General features: G+C 37.5%; 2 protein-coding genes across 7 annotated transcripts; one reads left to right on the top strand and one right to left on the bottom strand.

The window, feature by feature from the left end:
* The first annotated feature begins 401 nt into the window (after positions 1–401).
* On the top strand, positions 402–9,419 carry LOC114155948 (tyrosine-protein kinase STYK1-like). Of its 4 annotated transcripts, none has more exons than XM_028036098.1 (11): positions 402–774; positions 2,495–2,550; positions 4,856–5,098; positions 5,187–5,507; positions 5,568–5,726; positions 5,901–6,082; positions 6,680–6,748; positions 6,859–7,070; positions 7,297–7,337; positions 8,236–8,332; positions 8,911–9,106. In XM_028036098.1, the coding sequence occupies exons 2-11, from the start codon at positions 2,496–2,498 to the stop codon at positions 9,104–9,106; spliced, it is 1,575 nt and encodes a 524-aa protein (XP_027891899.1). In that variant the 5' UTR covers positions 402–774; position 2,495. The 4 variants fall into 4 exon arrangements, with proteins under 4 accessions (XP_027891899.1, XP_027891898.1, XP_027891900.1 ...); XM_028036097.1 differs by having other exon boundaries at positions 5,187–5,339; positions 5,370–5,726; XM_028036099.1 differs by having other exon boundaries at positions 5,187–5,339; positions 5,400–5,726.
* Positions 9,420–9,959: 540 nt separating this feature from the next.
* Positions 9,960–27,253, bottom strand: LOC114155946 (polyhomeotic-like protein 1). Of its 3 annotated transcripts, none has more exons than XM_028036093.1 (15): positions 26,976–27,253; positions 25,298–25,422; positions 23,525–23,641; positions 23,134–23,202; positions 22,033–22,161; positions 21,796–21,960; positions 21,615–21,696; positions 19,972–20,942; positions 19,484–19,619; positions 18,438–18,610; positions 18,255–18,345; positions 16,624–16,711; positions 15,015–15,252; positions 13,116–13,326; positions 9,960–12,649 (listed from the first exon to the last, which is right to left on the bottom strand). In XM_028036093.1, exons 2-15 carry the CDS (start codon positions 25,418–25,420, stop codon positions 12,498–12,500), a joined length of 2,745 nt encoding a protein of 914 aa, XP_027891894.1. In that variant the 5' UTR covers positions 25,421–25,422; positions 26,976–27,253; the 3' UTR covers positions 9,960–12,497. The 3 variants fall into 3 exon arrangements, with proteins under 3 accessions (XP_027891894.1, XP_027891893.1, XP_027891895.1); XM_028036092.1 differs by having other exon boundaries at positions 25,298–25,455; positions 26,976–27,252; XM_028036094.1 differs by having other exon boundaries at positions 15,015–15,234; positions 25,298–25,455; positions 26,976–27,249.
* Between the last annotated feature and the right edge of the window lie 169 nt (positions 27,254–27,422).

Genomic DNA, 27,422 nt, shown 5'->3' on the forward strand with positions numbered 1-27,422 from the left:
TTTATGTGAGAGGCCAACACAAACCCATAGTTGTCATTAGGTGGGGATAATTATTTACTTTGTGTTTAGCTGCATGTGTACTGTGACTACATTCAAATTTTTAATCACTAACTAGGGATCAAAATTATAAACCACTTTGGATTATTAAATGAGATTTCAAAATACATTTCAGTTTGGAGAAAAAAAAGTCAAAAAGCTAGATGAATGAGAATCACTGCAACACACCTGAGCTTCATTCTAAATATTTTAACATTCTACTAATGCCCATAATTCAGGTTTTAGTTTAAAACAACAGATTAAAACAGCAGACATAATGTGACATTAACACAAACAAGCCAGGTCTTAGTAATGTATTCAAAATGCTGATTTCAACCTTTAATACTCTTGATTTGAATTTTTCCTAGAGCCCACATGCAATGGATGACTTACAGAAAATACAACACAGCCTAACGACGCACGCATTCAGGCGGTGAGGGTGCTGGACGGGATGTGGGTGTGGAAAACCTGAGAGAGAAACTGAAGTGGAAGGACGAGTGAGAGAATAGCACTATGCAGGTGACAACACAACAGAAACTACACTTTAAAAAACTTCTACCTCTAATGGAAATGTGTCTGCTTGTGGTTTTATCTGCCGAAAACAATGACGACTGAGAGGAAGGACTGGAATTTACTCTACAGCTCTAAACAAATACGGAAAGCTAAAGAGGAAACTATACGTTTGTAGTTCCTACAACACTTAGTTTGACACCTCAGCGGTCTCACATAGGTGGCCAGGTAAGATGTAAATACGGTTGCTTTGAGAATACTTTTCTTTGTTCTGCTTTTGAATTTTATACAGCAATGTGTCTCTTAATTGATTAAAATCTAACCCACATTCTGCTCCCATAAACAGATACAATCTTAACATTATCGAGTGCACTGTGTCATGTTTGTCTTAGCCCACAAATTTGAACCATTTCCATATGACTGAATGTTTTTACAATACTACTTTTATTTACATTTCCAACTGTGAAATGACATTTTCACTCTGATTGTTAGTACAGTAAGAGCTCATTGCAGTTGCTACAAGACATGATTGTCATCGAACAATGCTGTCAAACTGGTTTAGTGACATATATCTAAGTCAGAAGGCAAACAACAGCTGTGTGACTTTGTGTTTTGTTACTGTACTTTTTTTTTTCCCCCACATACTGTGTTTCACTTTTTAACTCATGCAAATATTCCATAGTAGATTTATAAGTAGATTTTATCTGATGAACATATATTCCATTTGAAAGAGAAATGTAAAATGTAAATGTCTTACTTAAAATAACCTCAGGTCTCAAAAAACCAAACATTCAATCCCTTTAAAGATTATAACCCACTAGATGATGGTTATCTACTTGAGTCTTTATTATGTATTAAAAAACAATGAATGAATGAATAAATAACATTATTTTGTGTTTAAATAGATAATAGGGGATGGGTCTTGTACAGACACATTCAATAAATTTCAATATTATTGAAAACCCCATTTGTTTTAAGGATGTCATCACTAAGGAAAACATGTAGAGATTCATATAAAAACTATGTATATATATATTTCTATAAAGACTGTTTGAATACCTTTACTTCTGTCAATTATGATGAAAATTAGAATAATTCATCAGACCAATAAAAAACTTATTATACTTTTAATCTGACAAATGAGACTCATTGGGCATAAATTCTAATGTATTGAATATGATTGTATGTCAGGCAAAAAAAAGCAACAAAACTGATTTGATTTAATATGTGTATTTTTATATGGTGCCACACAACCCTCTGAACAAATTCAGTGCCAAAATAGCCCCATTAATCTCAATTTAAATCAAACAATTATATTAATATCTCTCTGCATTCTCTGATGGCAGCTTTTTATTTTGAAGACCATAGAGGTTTCTTATTGTAACCTGATGAATGAACTTGTTGTCTTTCAATATATAAACACATTCCGGTGGAAGGAAAGGAGTGTTACATCTAAATATTACACAAAGGGAACTCCCTTTCTGAGTGTGTTTCTACTTATTCTTTAACGTCATGTTTTATCTTTTAAATGGGTTTTAGTTTTGTTCTCTTGATCCGTACTGTTACTAAAGTGAACGTTGGAAATGTTTTACAGAACTTTGAAAGGTTGCGACATAAAGTGGTGGAGGTCATCTTGTTTGCATCTCTGTCAACTTAGGCTGAAGATATTGCTATATCAACGTATTATTTCAGATATTGAAGGAGTGTGTCATGTATTCATTTTTCTGAATGCAATAATTTATATATTCTCGTGAGACTTCAGATTTACAAAACATAACTTTATTTACAGGTTTATTAATTGATTGTGCAAGTTGCGTTATGTAACAAACTACATCATTAGGCTGACATATAAAGGCATTGGTCTTTTGCTGCTGGACACTGGAAATGTTTCTGCCTGATCTCTAGCATGGCTGAAATGTCTGTTTTATAATCTTCCTGTTTTCCACAGGATGACGACAAACTACACGGACATTAGTCCCTGTAATCCAGATGACAGGCTCTGTAGTAAGTAATAAAAACTGCTAATGTTAAATACTTAACATTTTCAAAGCTTTATCTCATATATGTTATTTCCACTCTGATTGTTTAAAATCTGTACTTATCTTCCTGTACGAGGTAGAAAAAAATGCCAAAATATAATATTTTTTAAACTTCATTTAAGATTTTCATTCTGGTTATGACCTTTTTAAACACGATTGTTGCACATTATGCTGAAGCTAACCTAAACTGCTGAATAAAACATAAGCTCAATTTGGCTGTAAATGAAGTACTTGCATTGCAAGTGACATCATTATGCTTTCACGTGTTTATAGAGATTTCTTTGATTACTGACTTCCAAATATGAATTATGTAAATTTTGACTAGATAATTTCTGAGATGAAAATAGATTAAAACTATTCACAACTATGGAAAAATGACAAAAATATGTCAGAATCTTCAAAGGCTGTCAATGCAGCCACTGCCTGAAAACCCAAGTACATTAATTTTCTTTTAATTTTTTTTAAAGCCTACATGTTTGAACGAACAATAACACCTAAAGTTTTTATAAGCAATGACTGTGGGTCCTAAATACAGGCATCAAGTGAGACATAGAAGAATGGGGAAAAAAAAGTCTAAAGTCTCAAATTCTAAAAATCCCAAACAAAGTCCAGGAAATGAAACATGAAAATTCACAAACAGAGAGCAGACAATGGAGTAGAGCAGATAAACCAGCAGTGGCTGAAAAAAACTAAAGGAGATGATTCATAAAGGTGAGCAAGAGACAGGTGGAGAATAATTAACCACAGTAAGTTTAGATAAAGAAAAAGTAGATACGTTATTGTGCTATTAAATAAATTTAGCTCCAAACCAGAAAACAGTGAAGCGGGGAGGAGAAGGGATGAAATGGAATCAGGAAACAATGTATTTGTTTCTCCATGTCTACATCTTATAAATGTCTAGGAAGCATCCACAGATAAAATGTATGTGGTATGAAAGTCTCAGGTTTGCCTTTCCATGTAATTCTAGTTAGTTAGAAACTGGTTTTACCCCTTTGTCCTATAAAACATCAATTTAAGAAAAAATATTCATGGATTCAAGGTGAGCAGAAGGAGAATGCTGGAAATCCTTGGTGAGCAAAGCTGTGCTCTTGAAAGTTCAAGCCACGCCTTTAATGAGAATGTCACAGAATCTTTTATATCATTCCACAAAGTTCACACCACTCCTTAAAATGTGTCCGAACCAGAATGGGATCTGTTTAACTTGAACAGTAGCTTTAACATTAAGAAGGCAGCTGAGCTTTGTGGTTAAACAGCAGAGGGTGTGTAAATCCATGGATTTGAGAGCCAATACTAGAATTGACATAGAATCAGCTTCATTTGAATAAACACTAAACGGTTAAAGCGTGGAGAAAGGAATCAATATGGAGGTCAGGGAGCAATTCAAGGGACAGAAACAGGGGCAAAAACAAAGAAATAATCAACAAAAAAGATACACATCTAAAGACTTTCAGGGTTGTTATGAAGTTTGCTGGAAAATCTATAAAATCTACAGTTTTTGTATATATTTTAAGTGATTACCATTTCATTTTCTATCAGAATTAAATATCTCACTTAAATATATTTTTAATCAGTCTTTCAGAGATATTAAGAGTTTGAGGCTTTACTCTTGAGGCTTGATAAAGAGGCTTGATAAAGTCTCAAGAGACTCAAGAGTTTGAGGATTTGATTTATAAATTAAATCATAATTTATAAATTAGGATTTAATCCTAATCCTAAAATTATTTGCTTATTTGTTGGTAAATAATGCAAAAAATTGGGAGAATGTTGTAAACAAAAATATCATTAATATTCTTAACAGCTGATCTAATCTTGATTTGTATTTTGTATTTATATGTATATAACCAGACATCTATGATGCTCTAAGTTCTGTTCAATACCTTCTCCAGTAGTCCTGATCACCATGGCTGGTCTTTCAATGTATGACATTTAGATTCACTGCACAATGACTCTTAAAGGAAATATGCAATTAAAATAAAAACAATAAGGATCCCTCTGTATTTAAAATAATATTTATAGTTGATTACATAAATTAGACTTTACAGTAGGACTACATGTTTTAAACCACAGACTACTGCCATGTGTAGCTCCACACAGTGTGAACCTTATAATTTTTTTGTGGGAAAAGAAGATAACAATGTCAAGACAAAAATTCCTGTCAGCATAAGAAAACACAACAGAACAGAATAAAACAATAGGACAAAAAATTTTAAAAGCTTTGCATTTTCTTGGACTTCATGCTAACACACGTTCCTTTGTCTTTCTTCTCACAGTAACACGAGAATATCAGCTTGGAGTGATTGTCGTCCCTGCGTTGTTGGTCTCGCTCACCGTGCTCATATTATTCATAATTTTTATATTACTGTGCTGTAATCAGAGAGAGCGGACACGAGTCAGAACTCCTACTCAATACCACACTCACCAGCACACCACAAACGAGACACACACACAGCGAAACCATAACCACAACAACAACCGTCACCCCCACCACAGACATCACCTACAGGGAATAGATGGTGCGCTCATTTTGGTCTACTCTTTATGTGAAATATTTCTTTCAGCCTAATCAGACAGATGATTTATTCTGTATTTTTTCTCAAAAAGCACCCCCAGGGATTGACCCTCTTGAACACGAAGAAGTGCCAATGAGAGTTCAAAACACACATCACCATCTGAAGCCACAACATGAATCCCCGGAGAGGCATGGGACTGCAGCACCACATAGAACTAGAGACAGACATGCAACTGCAACAAGACATCGCTCTCCAGAGAGACATGCGACAAGACATCGCTCTCCAGAGAGACATGCGACAAGACATCGCTCTCCAGAGAGACATGCGACAAGACATCGCTCTCCAGAGAGACATGCGACAAGACATCGCTCTCCAGAGAGACATGCGACAAGACATCGCTCTCCAGAGAGACATGCGACAAGACATCGCTCTCCAGAAAGACATGCGACAAGACGTCGCTCTCCAGAGAGACATTCGGATGCAGAACCACAATCACCCACAAGGAGGCCTCTTGGAAACTTTAGTCATGTCACTGCATTGACGCCATCTTTCTATACCAAACCCAGTGACACAGTAAGCCTCTACAGAGCTCGCATGGACAACAAGGATGTCATCTTGAGAGCACTAAAAGGTGAACATAGTTTTTTTCCCCCTAGAACTGACAAAGAATCAAAGATTAATTTAAAATTTCTTAGAAAATGAAAGCTCCAAAGCTGCAAGTTTTTAGCACTTGCTGCTAAAAACTTTCAGGTTAAAATATCATTTTTAAAAAAAAATCACTTCTCTTATCCACATTTTTCTTCAGAAAATGCGAGTACCCGTGAGAAACAACACTTTCTGGGGTTTGCATCCTTCCTGGGAGGACTGGGCCCTCACCCTTTTATTCCTGCTCTACTGGGCGTGGTTTCTGTACGGTCGCCGTTAGTGATAGTGGTGGAGGAGCTGAGGCACAGAGACCTACTGGGGTTCCTGTGGAAGTGCAGAGAGGTAGAGTACCATCGTTCTTTTCAGAAAGATTGATAATAGTGTCACGTGGGTTTAGACTCGTGTTTAAATAAAAACGGCATCACTTGTGATTTGTTTGAGAAGGTGTAATAATATCTGTAACTAAATCAACCATCAGCTACAAAACACAATCAATAAAAAAGTTAGTTTTTTCTGTTTTGGTCAAGATTTCTTTTAACTATTTAGAAATTTACTTATTAACACAAAGCAGATATTTTTCCAGTTTTAGTCTTTTCACTGTATTAAGCTCTGAGTTTATTTGTTTAGTTGTGTTCGTGTCTGACTATTTCCTTAAAAGGGATAAATAGCAGAGGTTCATTTAAATTATCTTTAAATTATGAATGTGTTAACATAACTTTTGAACTATGAAAGCTTTTCTTAGTATTGTGCAATTTTTGAGTTGGTCAACATGCCCTTACGTAACCATCATCGAGTGCCCAATAATCTTAATTTTGCCCCTAATGTTGCACCATATTAAATGTATATGGGGCCCTCTGGAGACTTTCAGTTTGCTTAGACCTCAAAACATGCATTGAAACATGGAAGCCCCTAACTTCCCTCATTTTTCTCTCACTAAAGGATAATGCAAGTCATGAAATGACAGAAAAGAGGATCTTCACCATGGCAGGACAAGTGGCCTCTGCCCTGGTTAGTTGAACTGCTGTCCTTCTAATTATACCCACATTTCTGAAATTTCCTACTTCTCTACCATATACTTTTCACTTATATTCTAACATATGTTGTCTTTCTCATCCTAGGATTACCTGCACAGTCAGGGATCTATCCACGGGAACATCAGAGCTCGCAGTGTTCTGGTTGGTGGTGACATGACGGCCAAGCTGTGGGGATTGGGCTCAGCTTACCACAGAACAAAGATCGACACTGCTGGGCTGGTGGAGGAAATGGAGCTGAAGAAATGGCAGGCACCTGAAGTTCTGGCCAGGAGAACGGCCAGTAACAGCAGCGACGTGTAAGTGTTTAAGTTCCCTATAAGAAACATAACAATAGTAACATGTTAGTAACTGGAGAGACTGGATGTCAGGATTTGGCATTACGAAATATGTCAGAATGATTCACTTCACTGTTAATCTGCTGCTTTAAGACATTTTTGTTGCACAAGTGGACTTTGCAAATGCTGTAGTTTAACCTGGTAAAAACTTAAGTGACCTAAAGTTATCTTTCAAATATTTTCACAGATGGTCCTTTGGTATCCTCCTTTATGAAATGGTCACATTAGGTGAGTATTCTACAAGCGCTATTGAGAAAAATTGTCAAAATATCCTCAATTGTTACTGCTTTAGATTAACTTTTTTAATATTATGGATTTTGTGTCAACTTGTCATCTCTTCCACTTTCTTAAGTCACATAGCTATAAAGTTTAGATTTGAACAACAAAGAGGAGGAAACTGCACAGGTTAAGGAAAAGAGAAGTGGCAAATTTAAAAAAACGAGTAAAACTCAAAGATATGCTTCAGATGTCCATTAGTTTTAGCTAAAACCTGATTAAAATTGTTGCTGTGAAAGACTATGTTGAAAATGATAAATTTACACACTAACTGAAAATAAAAACTCTGGGGATGTAGAGACTATAAAGGTTCTGTCCCTGTTTCAGCTGTGCTTCAGCCTCTAGTGTTAGGAGTTGGGAGTATGAAGAGGAATGTAATGAGATTGTTGGACATCATTTGCATTTCTTTAAGATTCACTTTTTTCATGCTTTTGAAAGAAAAAGAAAAATCACTAAATCTTGAAGGAAGTATTGTAAACTTAGAGTATATATCCTGCTTTCAAATATTTTAGAATGGTAGAAGTATTAGTTTTCACTTCTGGATTGTACACAATTTCCTTACAAAAAATAAAAAAAAAATTTCAATTTTATTGTGAATGATATACATTCCAGCACATATCTTCCATATACAAATTATAAGAAAGTTGCACCTACTACATGTTTCTTTTTTTTTAAAAAAAAACAGCAGTAAAAATATCTAAAATTGATACAATTATTCATCTCCTTAGCAAGTTAACAAATGTAGTAACATTTTAACATCAGTCATGCAAATGCTTTAAGTAAACTATTACAAACAAGATAGCCAGGAAGTCATAAAATAATAAAGTAATGAAAACTTCTCTGCTTTTAGGGGACCCACCTTTTGCTCACATCATGTCGACTGAACTTCTGCAGTATCTCCAAAGAAGAAAAACTGTGAAACGGCCAACCAACTGCTCCAACACACTGTAAGAACGGCTGCAGAAACACATTACCATGATCCCATATCTACACATGAAGGGTAAAAAGGGCAGTAGCTGGTCAGAAAATCTTTTAATAAACTTATGTTGATAGAGAAAAATGAGTGAACTATTTCAGTTTAAATTTAAAACTGTATTTCTTAGTTGACATTTTTTGTGTTTCTGTGGTTATTCTGTTTCTGAAAACATTTGGAGTATATTAGGTACTTTATCACCTGATTTACAGAAAAAAGAAATTTCAAAATCTTGATCATATCAGTTTTATGTCAAAATAGCCAAAGACTTCATTAAATTACAGGATATCAAACTGAAAAACAACAGATCATATGTGGAAAATATTTGTTCATACAAATAAGCATACAGAAATTACTTTAAGGTAATTCATATTAATTACCAAACATCTTATTAGTAACATATTTACAGTGCCCTGCTCCCATACAACATGTAGGTTGTCCCTTCTGTTTCATTCAAAACTCTGAGGACGCACACTCATGTTTTTCTGCAGCTGCTTAAGTAAATTGCAAATATACATGTTTGCATTTTTCACTCTTTAATTGTGTTTGTAGGTACTCCATGATGAAATCATGCTGCAGCTGGAGCCCCCAAGGGCGTCCCTCGGTTGCCAGACTGATTAGGATGCTTCATGAAGGAGAGCAATCGGCAAATGGGAGCACAGCTCTGAGGGTGCCTGAGCCACTGAACATGGAAAGATACATGAGGGAGGCAGGATACGGAGAGGCGTTCAACTACGCCGTGTTCTGATTGGCTGGGACTGCTGTGACAAAGGACTCTGTTGGAGCCATTATTCACAGTCCAGCGAAACAAATTCCTTAAAGTACCAAGTACTGCTGCAGGAGTACAAAAAGCGAGGGGAATTAAATATGCCAATTACATCATTTGTTTAGAAAACATGTTTTTATATTTATAAGTAGTTTTGGAATACAAAATATAAAGCACAACCATGAAGTATGTCTTAGGTAACTTATTCTTTTGTAAATGTGTATACATTTTGGTAAATAATACCTTGGTTGTCTTGGACTTAATAAACAAAACACTTAAAACATATTTAACTTATGATCATTTTAAAGTCAGTCCTGTCTTCTTTTTAAAGACATACCAAAAAGTATTGCTTATATTTTATTAATTTGATCCATATCGCCACAATGAAATGATTTAATTCAGGGCTTATGTGCAGTGCTCAAACAAATAAATTATGTCTTCATGAACATACAGTAGTATTTAATAGATTTTTTCTTGTCTGGAGAATATTGATAAAACCTAGTTGCTAGGTGTCAAGTCCTGCTGGGAAATGAATTTATCAACAATGTAAGAAGAAAAATGAACAATGTTTATCTAAAAAAATAATAGATTTTGTAGAATTGTGAATGATAGCACAATGTTTGCATTGTTGTTATGTCACTTGACCCACACAAGTCGTAGAAAAGATAAAATAAAATTGATGTCCATCCCAGGGAAACGTACTTCATAAATGCCACACAAAATTCAAGACCTCCCTGCAGTCCAATATGGAATTATGAACTCTAAGATAGTGGATGGAGAGGTGGAGCTATATTATAAAACTGTCTGGATAAAAATCAAGACTCTGAAAACAAAGTTCTACAACAGTTTCTTGATTATTTATTTGCATTATAGCATCAACCATTCCTCGTCAAACACACTCCTTCACGATTTTGCAGTTTTTCTGATTATTGCAAATGAAAGATTTGCAGAATCTTTAGTAACTTAGGGATGAAAGGTGCTGCTTGTTTTGGGCAAATGCAGATCAAGTGAACAAATCTGCATGGATCCACCTAATAAAAACATTACACAGGAACTAACAGGCTCACAACACATTCAATGAGTCCTTTTAATCCACCTTTACACATGGAAGGACCTGTAAATTTAAATACTTCAGAATCCTGGGAAAACTGAAAAAACACACATCAAGGATTTTCCCTTCTTGAAAGAAAGCAGCCACAACCAGTCACAATGAAGCCAAAAATAGCTAGCTACAAAGGTAAATATTGGTGGTAAGTACACAATATATGACAAAGCTATGAGGAAGACAAAGAAAGAAGTTTCCTTGATCAAGGTAGCTACTATTTCAGTCACGCTTTGGGAAAAAGCAATGGATGTCATTGCTTGAAAGAAGAAGTTTTTAAAAATTAAGGGTGTTCGTAGAAAAGAAGGAATGATATGAAAAGTCCTCGTCTAAATCTACTGTAGAGACTAGTAAGAAAGGCCACAATAGAACATGAGAAAACTTAGACATAAAAAAGGCTCAAACTAAAAAGTCGAGCAAACAAATGTGCAATTAAATATAAAGGCAATTTTTTACACTTACTACAGTATAGCTTAAGGTTTTCTTATTCACACAGTCATTCAGTCTGATGTAATGGTTTGCTAGTCCGTGACAAATGTAGGTCCACATTTCCCATTTCCTCAAGACGGTTCACAACAACTCAGCTTAAAGATAACTTACCAGCTGGCATTTAGCGTTGTTTGCTGCTCATTTTTATTTCACATTTCAGACAGAATTTCCTACAAGCTTCTGTTTGCACAGTTTAAATAATAATAATAAAAAAAACAGCAGGTCTCCTTAAATAAAGCTTAATGAGACGAAGTGAAAAATTCAGGTTTCCTGCATGTTTTTCATTTCAGACTTCAATGCTTTTCCAAACTCAAATCTTAGAGATTTTTCTGGACTTTTGAGTTTAAAAAAAATGACTAGTTGGGTTTTATTTTCTGTATTTAAAAAAAAAAATAGAATCGTGTACCAAGATTATATTATTGTTGGTTTCTGATCTAGAGTTGTGGCAAAGAGTAATCATTCATATATTTTTTTTATTTTTAGGAAGTTAAATCAACTCTGACATTTTAACACTTTGTTTTGGTAAATCTGTACTGGTTTATCCTTCTGCAAATACAGTCCATTTAAAGTAGAGTTTGTAAAGTTGAAACGTCTGTTGTGTGAGAGGTTTCATTGTTCTGTTTGACTCCCTAACAAGACTCGGTGTTAAGAACACACAGGTCCAGATGCAAAAAATAATAATTGAAATGGCCCTTTTGAATTTGTGTGTTATGTCAGCTAGTAACTCTAAACCAAACCAAACTAAGTTTGTCAAAAAGAAATCACTTTAAGGTGTAGAAATTCTAAGATTAAAAATATTTTAATTTAAATAGAAATGAACGTAAGCATTCACTGTTTAGAGAAAAGGATTGTTATATCTTATGTCTTGAAATTCATACATTTTTCCATATTGGAAAATGATCAAAGCAAATTCAACTATTTCTCAGGCTGCAAAGAAATCCTAAAGCTTTGCTGCTGTCGTGTTTGTCTACTTTACATCATGTAAAATGAACCACTGGGCTGTTCAAGTCTTCTCTACATGTGATATACTCCCAGAACTGTGAGCGTTTTGGGTTTCATTTGGAGTCTTGTCTGGTATTTCAGCTTTTCGTACCCTGTTCTCTGTCTGTACCCTGTTAGCTAGAGGGAACCCATCAAAAAAGGCCAGCATTTATACATGATGATGGTCATTCCTTCTGAGTAACAGCTCAGCATATAAACACTTTTCAGCTTGATAACAACTTTTCCTCAAAAGAAATTGTTCCAAATAAACATTTTTCCACACAAAAATCCACAAGGAGCCATTTTAGAGTTCAGAGCTTCTTTCCAAATTAACAATAGCTGTCTCTGCAACCATTATTAATTTGACAGATAAATCAACATGATCTAGAAAAACTCAATTTCACAAATACATGAAAAATGACAGCCCCACCTTTCAAAAAGAGGAATTATTTCCCTACATGTTGGGGAAAAAAATGTTTCAACCATTTGTTTTTGAAGTGCAAAACAATAAGAAAATAAAATCTTCATTTATGTGTTGCATGGAGCGAATTTTGGGCAGCAATTGGTACCTTCACCAAAAATCTTCATCCAACACAGTTTTTAGATAAATTACCTAGCAGAAATTCCTTTCAATCTTCACAAATATGAGAGAAATCCGACAACAAGCTTCAATTCTGAAGCACTCAGTTCAAGTGGAGAGTCTGTTTTGAATCTTAATGAACCTCGTTTACATTCACCTGGAGGTCCTCCCTTCCCCTTTTCAACAGCTCCGCGTCTGATCCTGGTCCAGGATCTCGACCGTTAGTCCCTCAGATTGTTGATGTGAGCACAGATCTTCAGGGCTGGGCCCAATTTGATGTTCATGGTGGACATGAGATGCTCCTCCTTCAGCAGGAGCAAAGCCTGTCCATCAATTTCCTGCGACAAGAACTGGGAAGCGAGCTCCTCGCAGCCTGAGAGCAACAGCAACACAAGCAAAGTAGGAAGAAAAGATGGAAAACAGAGATTTAACAGAACTCATTCAAACTGTAGAAACACCAACACAAAAAAGTAAACTGCTTAATTACTGTTGTGAGGTTAGTTTCTATTGTGCATCTGGAGTCACGGTAGTTTGGTTTCATGACCTCTGGGGGAGCTCTAGGAAACTATACATAAAAACCAGTTTGAATAAGAAGCAGTTTATGTTGTTACCTTATGCTGTAGCTAAATAAAATAAGTACAGTTTTCCACTCGTTTATTCACATCATGACAATTACCATCCAGTTTGACACAGTTAATGACTCCAAATTTAGAAGCAACTGATATCAATTTTAAAAGTAGGTAACTATTAACTCAAATAACAAAGATGATTCAATTCAAGTGAGGTGGATGAGTAAAGAGAAGGTAAAAAGGTGGAAGACAGAAGTCGGATCTTCCAACCTTGTAGTGAAGAAATGAACTGCGACACTTCCTCCACTGTCCACTGGGCGGGGCTAGTAGGCAGGCAGTTGGGTGCTGAGTTCTCGTTTGCAGCTGGCGGAGGCGGCGGCTGGTGGCAGGAAGCCGAAGAAGCAGGTGACAGAGACATGGCGTCTTCTTCATCCTCCTGTCCACTGGACTCCTCGTCTGAATGGCTGGACTCTGAGCGGCACTGTGGGTGGAAGAGGCGGGCGGCGAGGGTTACTGGACAATTCATAATGTAGAAACTGTAGAATTACTGAACAAAATCTTAAATGAGATCCACTAATTGGTGCCACATTCAGCTAAAAATGTTTGGTGTAAACATGTTTGAAAGCCTCATGCTTTATTACAGAGCCAATGTTGACCTAAAATAAGCCTGATTTTTTTTATATTCTACGTGCTTCCCAACAGGCCCTTATTGTTATTTATAGGAGACACTAGAAGTGAATTTAAAAATAATTCACTTCTAATTGAAAGTGATTGAAATTGAAATTAATAATTTCAATTTCAGTGTTTAACATATCAGGAAATTTTTGAATGTGATCTAAAGGATACAAAAGCATACAACAGATTCAAAAACTGTAGTTAATTTTTTAAAAATGAATCTGAAGCTGGAAAAGTTCTGCGTGTAATATTAAGTACACTGCAATCATTTAATAACTTGAAAAAACAGCTGGTAGCAAAATCTTAAGTAGTAATTTTCACAAATTAATCCTTCGTGTTTTGCCTTAATTGCGTTGTCGCCAATCAGTGAATGACTTGCAATCTGCAACTTCACTGTCTCATTTCTTTTACTATGATTAAAGAAATAAATGTTCATTGTGTTTGTTTTTCCATATAATCTTGTGCAAAATCCACTTTTAATACCTAGAGCAGGTTTATGAAAGTATCTAGCTTCTCACTGTGCTACCTATCTTTCTTCATTTTTCATATTTATAGAAAAAGTTCATTTCATTCTAAGATAATCCCTCCTGTAACAGAGGAATAATTTTGTTCTAAAATCTGAAATTATAAATACATTTTGGTTTAATTTTGTTAGCTTTCATACTAAAACATTTTATATAGTACAAATTTAGAAAACAGTTTTATTTTGTTGCAGTCAGGACAAAAGTGGCTCTTTGAATGGAAAAGGTCGCTGACCCCTGCTGCAAATGAACATAGAGCAATAATTGATTATCACTGCTGATGCCTTCCCATCCTGGCATTGCCACAACACAACCCTGTACGTTCTGCAGCAACAAACTAACAAAACTGCTGCTTTTACAGAGGTTGTCATACCCATGATTATCCTAAAACATTAAAATAATAGCACCTTGCTCACAGATCTAATCAGAATTTGCATACATTCACTTCACTTTGTCCTGTAACTGTATGTAACAAGTCCACAACAGCAGAACACCAATCACAATCTGGAGCAAATGTGGTTTTAGATTAATCCCCAAAAATAGCAGTAAAGCTATAAAACCACTCTAACCAGTTGAATGCAGCCTATCTACCAGAAAATGTTGCACAAATAAAGACGAAAGTGGCACAATTTAAGAAAAGAGATATCTATAATACACTTTAAAGAAGGTCTCATGTCAATAAAAGTAAAGGATCACAAAAACAACTGCAATTTGGTGGTTTTGTTGTGGCCACTAGATGGCACCAAACCTCAACCAACTCAAACCCTAAGTTCCTCCAGTGTCACGTGTCAGATGGTGCAAAATTGAGTTTGATGGTTAATTTCTCAAAAGTTTCATTGTTACAGAAAACACTTTGATTAAATTTACCCTTAAAATCATTTGTTATTCCATTTCGCATAGAAAGAACTGACAAAAACTTATTAATACCTATTTTGATTATTTAAAAGAGTTTTAGACAGAACTTTTCTCTCACCTTTGCAGGTACCGGTCTTCCTGCAATCTTTGCACTGGCTATTTCTGAGCTAGTCCTACGAGGAACCCTCCGCCTTGCAATCCCTCCTTCCTCATCCGAGTTAGAGAAGTGACCTTGGCCCTGGCCCTGGTCCTGGTCCCGGTCCGAAGAGTGGTCCTGATCCTGACGCTGGCTGTGACTGTGTCGCATCCCAAAGTTCTGCCTGAAGCTGACGTTGTACCTGGGGAACCAATACATACTGTATCGTAGACAAAGAGTGACATATACGGTACTGAAGCCGGGACGAGCAACACACAGTTTTTGTCTCTTTGGACCATGCGTGGTACAGAAGTTATAAACACGCATCGGACAAAGAGACAAATGCAAAGCAGAAGCAAAATAATTTCAAACTCATATGCTGACAAAATACTGTTCCAAACAATGCGAAATGTGCGTTGTTTACATTGTGAAACATAATGTAATAAATACAATATAAAAATCACAAAATGATGCCAGTTCAATAGAAAATCCAGAAGACAAACATTTCCAAGCAAGATAGGAATTGCTACATATTGCTGTAGCAATATTTAAACATAAAAAAACAAATTTAAGAAGCACAGAAAACACACATGCTGTGAACATACAGCTGAAGCCACATTATAATTCACAGGACAACCAAATTTCTCCGTGGATTCATGCTGATTATGATTAATCTCTACGTTATGTAAGGCGTGTTGCTAAAAAATGTACACCCCTTGAACTTTTTCACATTTTTCAACTGACATTTTTGGATATTTTTCATCAGGTTTTTATGTAATAGACCAACACAAACAAGTGCATAATATGTCAGGTGAAAGGGAAGTTACATACATGGTTTTCAACAACTTTTGTAAATAAAATTCTGAAAAATGTAGCATGTGTTTGTCTCAGTCAGTACTTTGTAGAACATTTTTGGAATTTTGGATCATTTTCTTTGGAGTAATGAGTTAGATCTAATGGACAGCACGCATCAAAATGATGCTTGAAGTCTTGCCTCAGATTATTGAAAGGATCTAGGGCTGGAGATCGACTAGGCTAATCTAAAACATGAATATACTTGCTCTAAACCAGCCTACTGTAGTTCTGGTTGCATGTGCAGGTTTTTTATCCTTTCAAAAATTAAATCTACATCTTGGCCTCAACTCTATTGCAATGAGTGTATGGTGCTGTGTTTTGAATGTGTTTTATCTGCTATCGACAGGCCAAAGGCAAAGTCTGGCCAATTCCTATGTTAGAAAATCTGACCCATCTTAGCATGCAATTGAGTTGCCCTGGTCAATAGGATAAAACCTCAACAGAACACATTGATGTTTGTGGTTGTAACATGAGTGCAAAAGTTCAAGGGGATAAACACTTTTAAAATGGAATGTGTGAATAAAAGCAAATGATTTATTTTGCTGCAATTTAAATTAGATTTGCTTAAATTCTAGAGACATTGATATATCAATGGGAAAAACAGCTGAAAGGATTCAAAGAACCATGAAATATGAGTGGCTACAGCAGCTTGAAATGAAGTGAGTTTATAAAATGATGTGTATCATCTTATGTCTACTGTATATATTGTGTCACATGTTTCATGCATGTAAAGTACCTCTTGGCGCAAGACATGGAGCAGAACCTTTTGGTGCCTCTGAACTGGTTGGCAGGAGCAAAGTTTTTGCAGTACTCACACTTCAGCACTGAGGTTTCAAAAGAGAAGACAGAAGTTACTTAATATAGCTACCAAATTTTCATAAATATGTGACAATATGAATTAAGGAGACTAATTATTTCAAGGTTTTGTTCTTAATGTACATAATCACAGGGTTGAGAGAAGGCAAGGGTTATACTTTGCTGAGATTATATTTATATTTTTCCATTCACAGCTCACTTGCAATTAAACTCAGAAGTGGAAATTCCCAGTTTGGAAGCTGTAATTAAAGCTGTGCTGTTATAACGAAGTCGCAAAGTCAAACAGGGTCCAAACTGTTGAACAATGTAAGACGGACTAAGAGTCTGAGAGCAGAACAGGCCGAATACCAGCTTGATTTCTGGTGACTGTCTGGTTGTAAACACTAAAACAGCAAGCTAGCAAGGGTTTGTTGGCAGCTAGTTAGCAGTGGGACAAAAAAAGTCCCACTAGCAAAAGAAACTACGTAGAATATGCAAGATAAAATAGTCCTGCCACCAAAAAAATTAAGGCCTGTGATTATGTTTTTTTTAAAAAAAAAAACGAATTTAAGACTTTTTAACAATGCAGAGACACCCTGTGAATGTGCGATAAATACGTAAGCGCCCCAAAGTCATAATAACAACAACAATCAGTCTGGGAAATGATGCTGAGAAAAAACAACTGAGTTAGATATCTTCAGTATGGGTTCAATCCCCATACTGGCCAATTGAAACATAAAGGCTTTCAGAAAATCAACACTTCAAAATAGTAGAAGGCTTTAAATTAAACCATTATGCATATTGATTTTGAAAAATATTAGAATCTGAGCACTTTCGTCAAGATCATGTAATTTTTTCTTAAATCGACGAAAACTCAACATTATAAATGGCCGGTTAGCTCAGCTAGTCAGAGCGTGGTGCTAATAATGCTGAGGTCATTGGCAGTGATGTCAGTAACGTGTTACTTAGTAACACTACTGTTACTGTTTATAGTTTTCCAGACAATACTGGAACACACAAATTACAAAAGGTTTTTTTTGTACTGTTGTAACCATTAAACAATCTCCCCTTCAGTTCAACCATATGAGTGGAGACACTTTGTTGATGTTATCATTATAAAATAACTTGCAATTAAGTATTGGCAAAGATCAATGTAATATTCACAGGTGGCGGAGCGTTGTTGTTAGCAGCCGCTGAAAGTAACTAAAAGAGTTACTTTTAATGTAACTTAGTTACTTTACAAATCAAATAATCAGTAATCTAACCAAGCTACTTTTTCAAGGAGGACTCAGTAACGCGATTAAAGATACTTTTTCATCAGTGATATTTGAAAAAAAAAATGAAGGGGAAGCTCTAAGGGAAATTATTTTCTACTACATGTTGAAACATCTGCTGAGCTCAGTAAAGTTGCTCCGCTTTACCTTTTTGAGGTTTCAAATTCGGTCTTTCAACAGGCTAAATTCAGACGCCTCTTGGAAATCTCAGCCAAGTTAAGGATCTACTTTCTTGAGGAATACGTAAATTGACTGCTGTTATAAGGAAGTAGTCGTTTCAAGTCAGCTCAGGTGATACCTGTTGCCGTAGTGACCGTTTCTGATTGGTTAGTGTCTGGACTATCGTCCGTTAGATCCTCTCCAGCCGAGTCCTTTGCTGGACCACAAATCTGTTGGTGAAGGAGAAAAACAAAAATCGGTAATAACACAGGACTGCGTACATGGGAAGGAATTAATGAATCAAAAAATGTATTGTACACACTGGGAACGGTTCTGCTCCCTCCTGGATAACAAAGCCTTCGATCAGATGAGTGAGAACTTGTGGTTTAACTACAGCCTGAGGCGGGGACGCCCGCTCCACCTGACTGCAAGCCCCCCGAGACACAGACAGGATCGGGGTGGGAGAGGAGGAGTTGGGAGGAGGAGAAGCAGAACCTGAGGAGGTAGAAAAGTGTAAAGATTTTTCCATTACCTGTTCAGGATGATTTAAAGAAGCAAGTGTTTGTGAATGAGGTGTGGACCAATATTTATCATTATAGCAAAAAAAAAGAAAAAACAAACATCATCAAATGAATTGTGATTTACTTTGTTAATGTTTGCAACCCCCAAATCCGAATATGGTGGGAATTGTAACTTTTGCTGTTTGAAATACTTATTTGCCATTTGAGAACAACGATAACTACATTTAGGCCAAATGTATTTAATTTTTGTTAATCCTTCTTGCAGATTTAAAATAAAACTTTGATTAAAAAAATGCTGTATTTCATTTAATCAAGAAGTTTGTTAGAGATAGGAAATGAGACTGCATTTCTCAGAAGACCGTAAGGAAAGTAAAATGTGTATAAATTAAAATATATATTTCGCTGTTTTTATTTTCATTTAAAAAATGGCAAGTCAAAAGATATTTAGTAATTAGTCTTCCAAATCAGTGGAAAAATCTTTACTGGTACTAAAAAACCCTTAAATCCTTTCTTGTAATTGTTAACCAGTTTATTGCATGTTTCCACTGGTATTTTGTTATTTTACGTATGATTTACTGTTGGTGATTTGGTCGAAGATTATGAGTTTTTGAGATCCATGAGATGCAAATTGAGGAAACTTGTCAACAGAATGAAAAGACTACATTGAGACATAAATCTGCCAGGAGCATTAATAAGTTTGGGTTTAACTGCACCAGAATATTTGACGCAGTTGCATCACACAATGTCATGCAACCAGTGTGCTACAATAGGCTAGCTGATAATAGGAGAGTTTTATTGTCTTAGCAATAAAAAAATGTCATGCTCCAATTGTTTACTGTGAAGTTACCTGCACTGATAGGGTTGCCTGGGGGTGCAGAAGTGTGGTCTCTGACTGGCTGGAGCCGTGGAGGAGACGGACCGTCTTCATCATTTGCTGAGCCAGAGTCTGATTTTCTTTTTAGGGAGACGTTCACCTGCTTTCCCTTAAAACAAAACAAGCAGAAAGAAAAGATGAAGCTGGGAACAGATTTCAGATTTTTCAAACTGTGAGGAATCATTTCAATTGGAAACAAAAAAAGGTACCACAATCTGAAAAAGACTTCATGAACGGGAATACCCAGGCAACAATGCAAGATGCAAACTACTAAGTAGCAACATACTACAAACAAAAGAGGCAAAGATTAATGTCTAAGAAACATAATGTATAATATGTCATTTTGAAGAAATGGGGGAGCAGCTGTAAACATTGTATAGGGCATATCATGGTGTTGAGCACCATCATCTGTCAGGTATCTTAATCCCGATCTAACTGGCAAAAGACAGTAATCATCTGACCTGTGGAGTCTGGCCGCCTGATGAGTTTCCATTGGTTGTCACTCCAGCTCTTCTCTGCTCTTCAGTCACCTGTGGGAGGGAGTGCGTGGAGCGAGACTGCGATGGAGGAGGAGCTGTAACGGTTGGTGACTGAGAGGAGGTGGAGCTCTGAGATGCAGGCCCATTCTGACTCTGTGCAGAGCTTTGATTGGTCTGGGGATGAAGTTGAGGAGCCTGGGCTGGTGGAGCAGCCTCCTGGGGAGTCTGGAGAGTCTTAAGCCCCACACCTCTGCCCACAACCCCGCCTTCCCTGGAGGCGATGGAGGCCACCATGGTGAGCAGGCTGGACGAGCTGCTGAGCACAGCCGCTCCTTCCTGGCTGCAGCTGCCACGGGCCAGGGCGAGAGCCTGGGTGCCCCCCAGCGTGCTCTGCCTCGCCCCCACGATTTGGACCGGGATGTGAGGAGGCTGGGACGAATGGTTGGAACTGCTAGCAGGTGGGGGGGCAGGCAAGATGGGAGGGGGGTTTCTGGAGGGAAGCTGAAGGGGAACGCGGAGACCCTGAAAAGTCTTCGGTTGGATGGGAATGGGTCCGTTAGAGTGGCCCGATTTCTCCGTACCGAGTGCCGTTTTCTGCAAAGGCTGCACTACCAGAGTCTGAGCGTTGACCGCAGGTTTGATGGTCGCCGTGCCAACCGGGTAGCAATGGGCCTGTGATGTAGCATTGGATGTCAGGACCAGTGCGTGTGCCGCAGTGGGAGCTGTGGTCCCTGTGGTCAGTGTTCGAGTTCCATGAAGCAGGAGCTGGGAGAGAGGGATGGAGGAGGTGGAGGATGAGGAAGAGGAGGAGGCACCGGACGAAGAGACAGGGTGTGCTTTAAGGTTCGTAGGCTGGGGGTAGGTAGGGATCTTGATGTGAGGTGGCTGTGGGTTGGGTTTAGTTGGGGACTGGGGGGTTGATGGGTGGGACGGCTGGACCAGCGAGTAGGAAGCTGAACAAAGAAAAACAATGTTAATACGGGTCACAATCAAACAGAACATCTACAGTCTATTAGAGGAGGCTGGAGGAAAATATAAAACCATCTGTCAAAATAAAAGCTGAAACCAAACTAGACCCTGCCACATGACAAACACCATAAATACAGCTAAGGACTGGTTGAAATAAAAGGTCCTGGACTAAAAGCCCAGAACTTTAGACTTTTCAGATAATGTAAATGGGCTGTACATGCAAGAAATATCTCTAATATATCACAGCTGAAAGGGAGGAATGAGGCAAGTTTTCCTCAGACCGACGTTAGAGGCTGGTAAAAAAGCCTCTTACTGAACTTATTTCCACCAGGTGAGAAGACTAGCTGTGACGGGTAGGGTGTTCTAACTTTTTAAACAGCTAGAAAATACAAGTTAGTTCAAATAGTTAATTTAATAGTTAAAAGAAGGATATTTTCATTGTTAACGTGGAACTAAATAACTTATTTGTCACTTTGCAGAGACAAATAAGACAAAATATGAAACAATTATAATAGACATCAAAATGAAAACCTTTATAAATCAAACCTGTAAACTCTAGACAGAGGAATGGAGTCCTACATTTTTTAATTACTGTAAAAGGATCTGCTGTAAAACTAGTAAATGAGGCGAGTCAAAACCATTTTCTTTCTCCCCACCTGAGTCAGTCCTGTCTGGGGCTTCGGTTTTAACACCCACACCTTTGGGGCTCGACACACCTCTGATGGCAAGGTTCTGCGCCTGAAGAGACACAAGAAATGTTTCAGTGACATTAGCACTTCTGCGACACAGCCTGACAAAAACGCAACTTGAAATCATTGGCTCAGTTACTCCACAAACCTGGTCATTATCCGACTGGCCGCTGGAGGAGGAGGAGGCTGGAGTTACTTCCTGTTGCTGATGACTCTGAGACTGCTGGGCGACGGTCGCCACAGCAGCGGTTGCTGTGCTACCGGGCATGAAGATGAGCTGGGGGGACATGGGGGGTCTCAGGGAGCGGTTGACCTGCAGGACAAATGGCAAGTCATGACTGACGCTGATATGATCAGAGAATACGGCTGTCTGAGGGAGACTCACCCTCAGGTACATTTGTCCCTGACCGCCTGTCGCTCCGCTGAGCAGCACGGACTGACTGATGGTGGACATCGCCGAGGCACCTAAAGGACGGCTGCTGGTTGTGGAACCTGCTCCAGATGTTACACTGGCCTGAAGAGCAACAGTGTGAGACCTTAATATGTAGAACTCTTTCTTTTCCTAATGAATTTTCTTAAAGTGCATTCTCTGTTTAGAGAATGCTTGATGGCTCTGGCTAGAATCAAACCGCAACATCTTGACTGAATTAAGAACTGAAATGGATCTGGATTAGGACAGTTTATTTTAAATGTAACCCAGCTAAGGAATTAATAATCAAGGTGGGTTATTACACATATAATTTATCTGTGCTGGGGGTTTATTCATCTAACCAGAAAGTGTACTCTGGATTTTCCACTTAAACACCACTGATAGATTATGCTATTGAATCAGACTAGAAATTTAGGTTTTTAAATTATTTCACACCTTGCTTGAAATCATTTAAGAAACAAGACATAAATAAATATCAGAAATCTGGATATCTGTAAACCATTATTCCTCTCAGTTTTTGGTAGACCTCATGAATACCTGCTTTAATCTTATGGGAGCCTGTGAGAGTCATGTTGACATTCATAGGAGTTTTCTGGATTAATGTTTTTTTTATTTACCTGATTTTTTCATCCTTGCATCAATTTATTTGAATGCAGCTTTGGTTGGTTTACATCTGACTTTTTTCAACAAAGAAAAAAGTGGAGACATTTTTAATCAAGCTTGCGTCCAGTTATACCCGCTTTGACAACGGATGACTGGAAGTGTTTCCCATCATCTACTCATAACCTACTGTGAGGTTTTTATGTTTTTCCATGAAATAGTTTTATCAAATAAGTTCACAGCTCTTTTTGAACAGAAAATTCTAACCTAGTACAGTTTTCAGGGAAATATCAAAGACTTTTACAAACAAAAAAAGACTTGGAATCGGCCCTAAAAAGCTGAGATCAGTATATCTTTAGCTAATTAATGTCCATAAAATTGAAGTTTTGTCATTAAAAGGTTTTTTAATATTATTCCTTTTTTTGCTTTAAGCCAGCAACAAAAAACAAAGCATACTACTGTAGTGCTGGTGGTCTGAGAAGAGCTGCTGGACGGACTTGACTGACGACTGGCAGCCAGAGTTGCCTGTAAGAGACCAGACAAAGAGAAGAAAAACAGAAGAAGAGGACATGTTTGAGGCTTCACTTGAATCCAAACAAACGTGGTTACAGAGGCTGTCGTGTGGTTGACGGTGGACGTGGCTCAGTGTTTCTGGTCGTATGTCTGCCAATATAACACAACAGCTGTCCAGGACACTGCCTGCATGTTAAACTTCTGTCACTAGATTTTATTACTGCACCCTGGCTTATTTTGCAATCCATTCTTTAGACATGCATTATTTGATCAATTTAAAACAAGCCTTTGCAATAAACAGAGTGGATTTTGTAATGAGCTTCATCATATTTACCTTGACTTGTTGCACAGCAGCCAGATTCTGCAACTGGGCACTGTTGATTTGTTGCTGCAGCATCAATTGCTGAAAGTACTGAGCTGCATTAGGCTGTCTCTGCAATGCCTGCAGGGCCTAGAGGTAATGACAAAAATATTAAAATTGAGAATTATGACAAGCAGTTTCAGGGAGAGAACTGGGAGCAGCAAATATAACGGAGAAAAGACAAGAAGTAACTGAAGTGATTTAGGTGGAGGTCTGTTAAAAGGAAACTAATCTAAAACGAGGGTATACAAGAAAAGGAAGAAAGAGGTTAGATGAGAGAAGAAAACTAAAAGTGAGATAAACAAGAACAGGAGGGAGAGATGCTGCTGCAGCTTCCTGCCAGCTGCCTGATGTATGAGCTGAGCCTCATACAGTAATAAGTTGAGAGGATGAATGCGAGCGCGGTGGCTTGGATTAGTATGTGCAGGGTGACAAAGACAGATGGTGGTGGAGGGTGACAAAGGCCTGAGAAAATAACACCCAGCCTCCACCAAGTCTCACTCTTTCCTTACCTACCCGATTCTCTCACTAATTATCAGTGTAAGACATAAATTAGAAAGATTACCACCCAAAGACACAATTTGGGAAAACAAATGCATACAATTACCTTTTTTCTTTTTCAAAGAACATTCATGGTCCTCCTTTTATAGTTAAATAACCAGAGTTCCTCCACAGTTTCAATTTCACATTTCATACTTTTCCAGACTCACTTTTCTGTAAGATTATGGCTAATTTTATAAGCATAAATATAAAAGTTCTTTAAAAGACTTTTAAATACAGGCAGCAAAAACACATAATGAAATCCAGTCAGAAAGGAAGATAAAAGGAAAAAAAGAAAGAAGGGAAAAAGAAACAGGAAAGTAAGACAAGAAATATGTCAGGAAGAACAGAAAGGAGAAAGAAAAAAGATGTAAAGAAGAAAGTAAGAAATGGCAAAAAACAGAAAAAAGAAGAAATAAAAATGGTAGAAAATAAGCAAGACAATAAAAAATTACCAAAAACAGGATAAAGTCTGGAAATACATAAAACGTTCATACTTGTCTTTCTTTATCCCCCGTACGTATGTGGATTTGGAAAAACCCCACAAAATCTGATTCTGTACTTATTTAATCTGCATATTAACAGTGAATAAAAAGTATTTTTTGCCACCAAAAAAAAAACAACAAAAAGCCAGTTACTTTAAGTTATTTTAGGTTTACCACATATTATATCTAACAGATTTCTAGAGTCAAGATAATGTAATTTAAAATGTGTAATCCTCAGGGATGCAGAGTTGTTTTTGTCCAACATGAGCCTGACCATCCTACCTGGGTCACTTAGGTGAAACTTTACACGCATAAAAAAATGTGGGACATGAAACACTCCAAGAGAGGAAAAATTTCTGCTCTTTTCCATGGCAACAGCAGTGATTGTAACCTGCCTTTGTAAAACGGATCCAACTGCTTCACTCACAATTCTGACAATGATGAGGCAAAAATCTTTCACCATTAAATATAAAACCTAAAGCCATAATACAGGAAGGTGATAAACTCTATAAACAGACAGAACCTTTAGAACAGTCAGGATTTGAATTCAGTTCTTTAGTTTGGCTTCTTGACTAAACTTGGGCTTGGCACGTCAGATTATTTCTAAATGTTTGTGGCGACATTACCTCTTTGAAGTCGACTTTGTGGCCTTAAATTGCTACAACAAAAACAGCTATTGAGGTAAGCTGACGGCATATTACTCACACAAACTGAGACCTACCTGAACCGCCTGCCTTTCATACGCAGACATGGAATTCATTGGTGAGGGGCGGGAGCTTGCCCCAGATGCTGCACTCCCATTGGTCGAGGCTCCCTGCTGGTTCTGCTCTCCATCAGCCTCCATGGCTGCAGATGAGCACAGGAGACTATTCAGACAACCTTAAGTAAAATACAGAAGAAAAACAAAACAAAACTGAATTTCCTCACTATAAGACTAAGCCAAAAAGAAAAACCCTGTCTCACCTCAGGACAAATATCACCCCTCTGTGTTGTCACACTGTTGGCTATTAAATGTTACTGAATGTGCTCTGTCAACAAAAACATATCATTTTGGTTTTGCAGAAATAATTGATGGATAAGACTTTTAATATGCTATTAATTTTTAGGGGATATTAGAAATCAAACAATGGCAAAAATAATATAAAATACTGCAATGATGTTGTCAGTTGTGATTGGTTAATATTTTCCTCACTGGTTTTCTGTTCATTTGTCATCATGATGCTTCAACTCTCTCAGTGACCTTTAACCTCTGGGTACTATCATCTGTGGCCGGTGGGGGCAACTGCTGCGATGAGACTCCATCCAGCAGATTAAACATATTATTTAAATGCAAAACAGGAATTTCTGACAGGAAACACGTATCTTATTTCAAATTGTCCTTTATGACATTGCAAGGATGATTTTTATAGGTCCAATTTCTGAGAAATCCACTAATCAGTTATCAAAATCAGCCAATTTTTCATTGATCAGCTCTTATCAGTGACCAAAAGGTCAAATTCTGAAAATATGTTTTTTTCTTCTGCACATTAAATGCATCAAAGCTGTAAACTAACACAACTTGCTGATTTATTAATTAAACAAAAACAAACCAAATATAATGAGTCTTGTAATCTCTTAATTTTTTGTTGGATTACCTCCCCAAGGAGTCTTCACTGCAGTTTTTGTTTTTTGTTATGGTCAATGTTTAACAACATTTAAATGGTAAAGAATACAAGGTTTACACTAATGAGTTTGCATGTACTGTAGTTCTTGGGAAGAAAAGCTGAATCTTAAAAAAATGGGAGTTCAGACCTTAAAAATGAACAGATACTATCAGTCGGTGAAAATCTGTTGGGTGCATCTCTGATTTATTCTCAGCATCTCAGTAGCAGATGTAACAAATGATACCAACTCACAGTTGCAATGCTGTTGCTGTGTTGAAATTTTGCAGTTTCAAAACATAAACTGCTTCACTGATGTACTGACCTACAAACACAAAGCTTTCAAATTTTGACTAAACCTGATTTTAAAAAAAATGCATTTTATCTTTTTTTTTTTTTCAAACTATGTATCACCTTGCAGGTGAGCTGGATGTTCTGTAGGACCCATTTAAATCAGGTGTCCCCAACCCATTTTCTTATTGCATGATTGCAATCACTCTTCCACATCCTGTAAATATTCCTCCCGCACACCATTCAGTCCCAGCAGCCAGCTCAGTCTGCAGCCTCCACAACCCCATAAAGCCTCCTTTAGCTGCAGCAATCAGCTGGGAAGCAAACACAGAGCTAACGCTTGCTAACTGCCCTCCATGCTTCAGACCAGTTGATACCAGATCCGCTGGAGGCTACTCCTGCTAGTATCCCGCTAGCCGCCGCCGCTGCTGTCTGGCTCGTTAACGGGGCAGCTCGGTCCGTCCTTACCGTCACCGCTCCGGGTTCCTCGCTCCTGCTCCGGCTCCCCGCAGCGGACTCAGCGGCCTCCCGGGCGGTTGGTATGCGCGGTGCCCGGTGGTGCTGCCTCTTTTCCCCCCTTGCTCTTCTTTTGCAGGACAACAGCAGTAGCAGGAGCAGCAGCACAGATTTCACTGCTCTGCATAAATTTGCAGCTGATTGTGCAGTGTTGTTTAGATGGAAACGCCTCCTTTTTTCCCGATGCTCTGCCTTTTCCGGCGCGACAGGATGACGGAGATTAATGAGGGAACACCTTAGACACAGGTCGACTTTGATCTTTTTAATAATTGTATGCAAATAAATAAATGAGGAAAAAAAACAATCGGACATTTTCATTGTATTACTTACTATAACATTTGCTTGTTACTTAGGGTAAAAACAAAAACATAAATTAAAGTGCAAGTTAGAAATTTTGGT

The sequence above is a fragment of the Xiphophorus couchianus genome, chromosome 13, assembly GCF_001444195.1.
Source record: "Xiphophorus couchianus chromosome 13, X_couchianus-1.0, whole genome shotgun sequence".
NCBI lineage: Eukaryota > Metazoa > Chordata > Actinopteri > Cyprinodontiformes > Poeciliidae > Xiphophorus > Xiphophorus couchianus.

Coding starts and splice junctions, on each gene's coding strand:
- LOC114155948 (XM_028036096.1), top strand. CDS start 2,496: ATGACGACAAACTACACGGACATTAGTCCCTGTAATCCAGATGACAGG. Junction 5,727..5,900: donor CATCTTGAGAGCACTAAAAG/GTGAACATAGTT, acceptor ATTTTTCTTCAG/AAAATGCGAGTACCCGTGAG. Junction 7,071..7,296: donor GCCAGTAACAGCAGCGACGT/GTAAGTGTTTAA, acceptor ATATTTTCACAG/ATGGTCCTTTGGTATCCTCC.
- LOC114155946 (XM_028036093.1), bottom strand. CDS start 25,420: ATGGAGGCTGATGGAGAGCAGAACCAGCAGGGAGCCTCGACCAATGGG. Junction 21,697..21,795: donor GCCAGTCGGATAATGACCAG/GTTTGTGGAGTA, acceptor GTGTCTCTTCAG/GCGCAGAACCTTGCCATCAG. Junction 15,253..16,623: donor TCCATGTCTTGCGCCAAGAG/GTACTTTACATG, acceptor TCTACGATACAG/TATGTATTGGTTCCCCAGGT.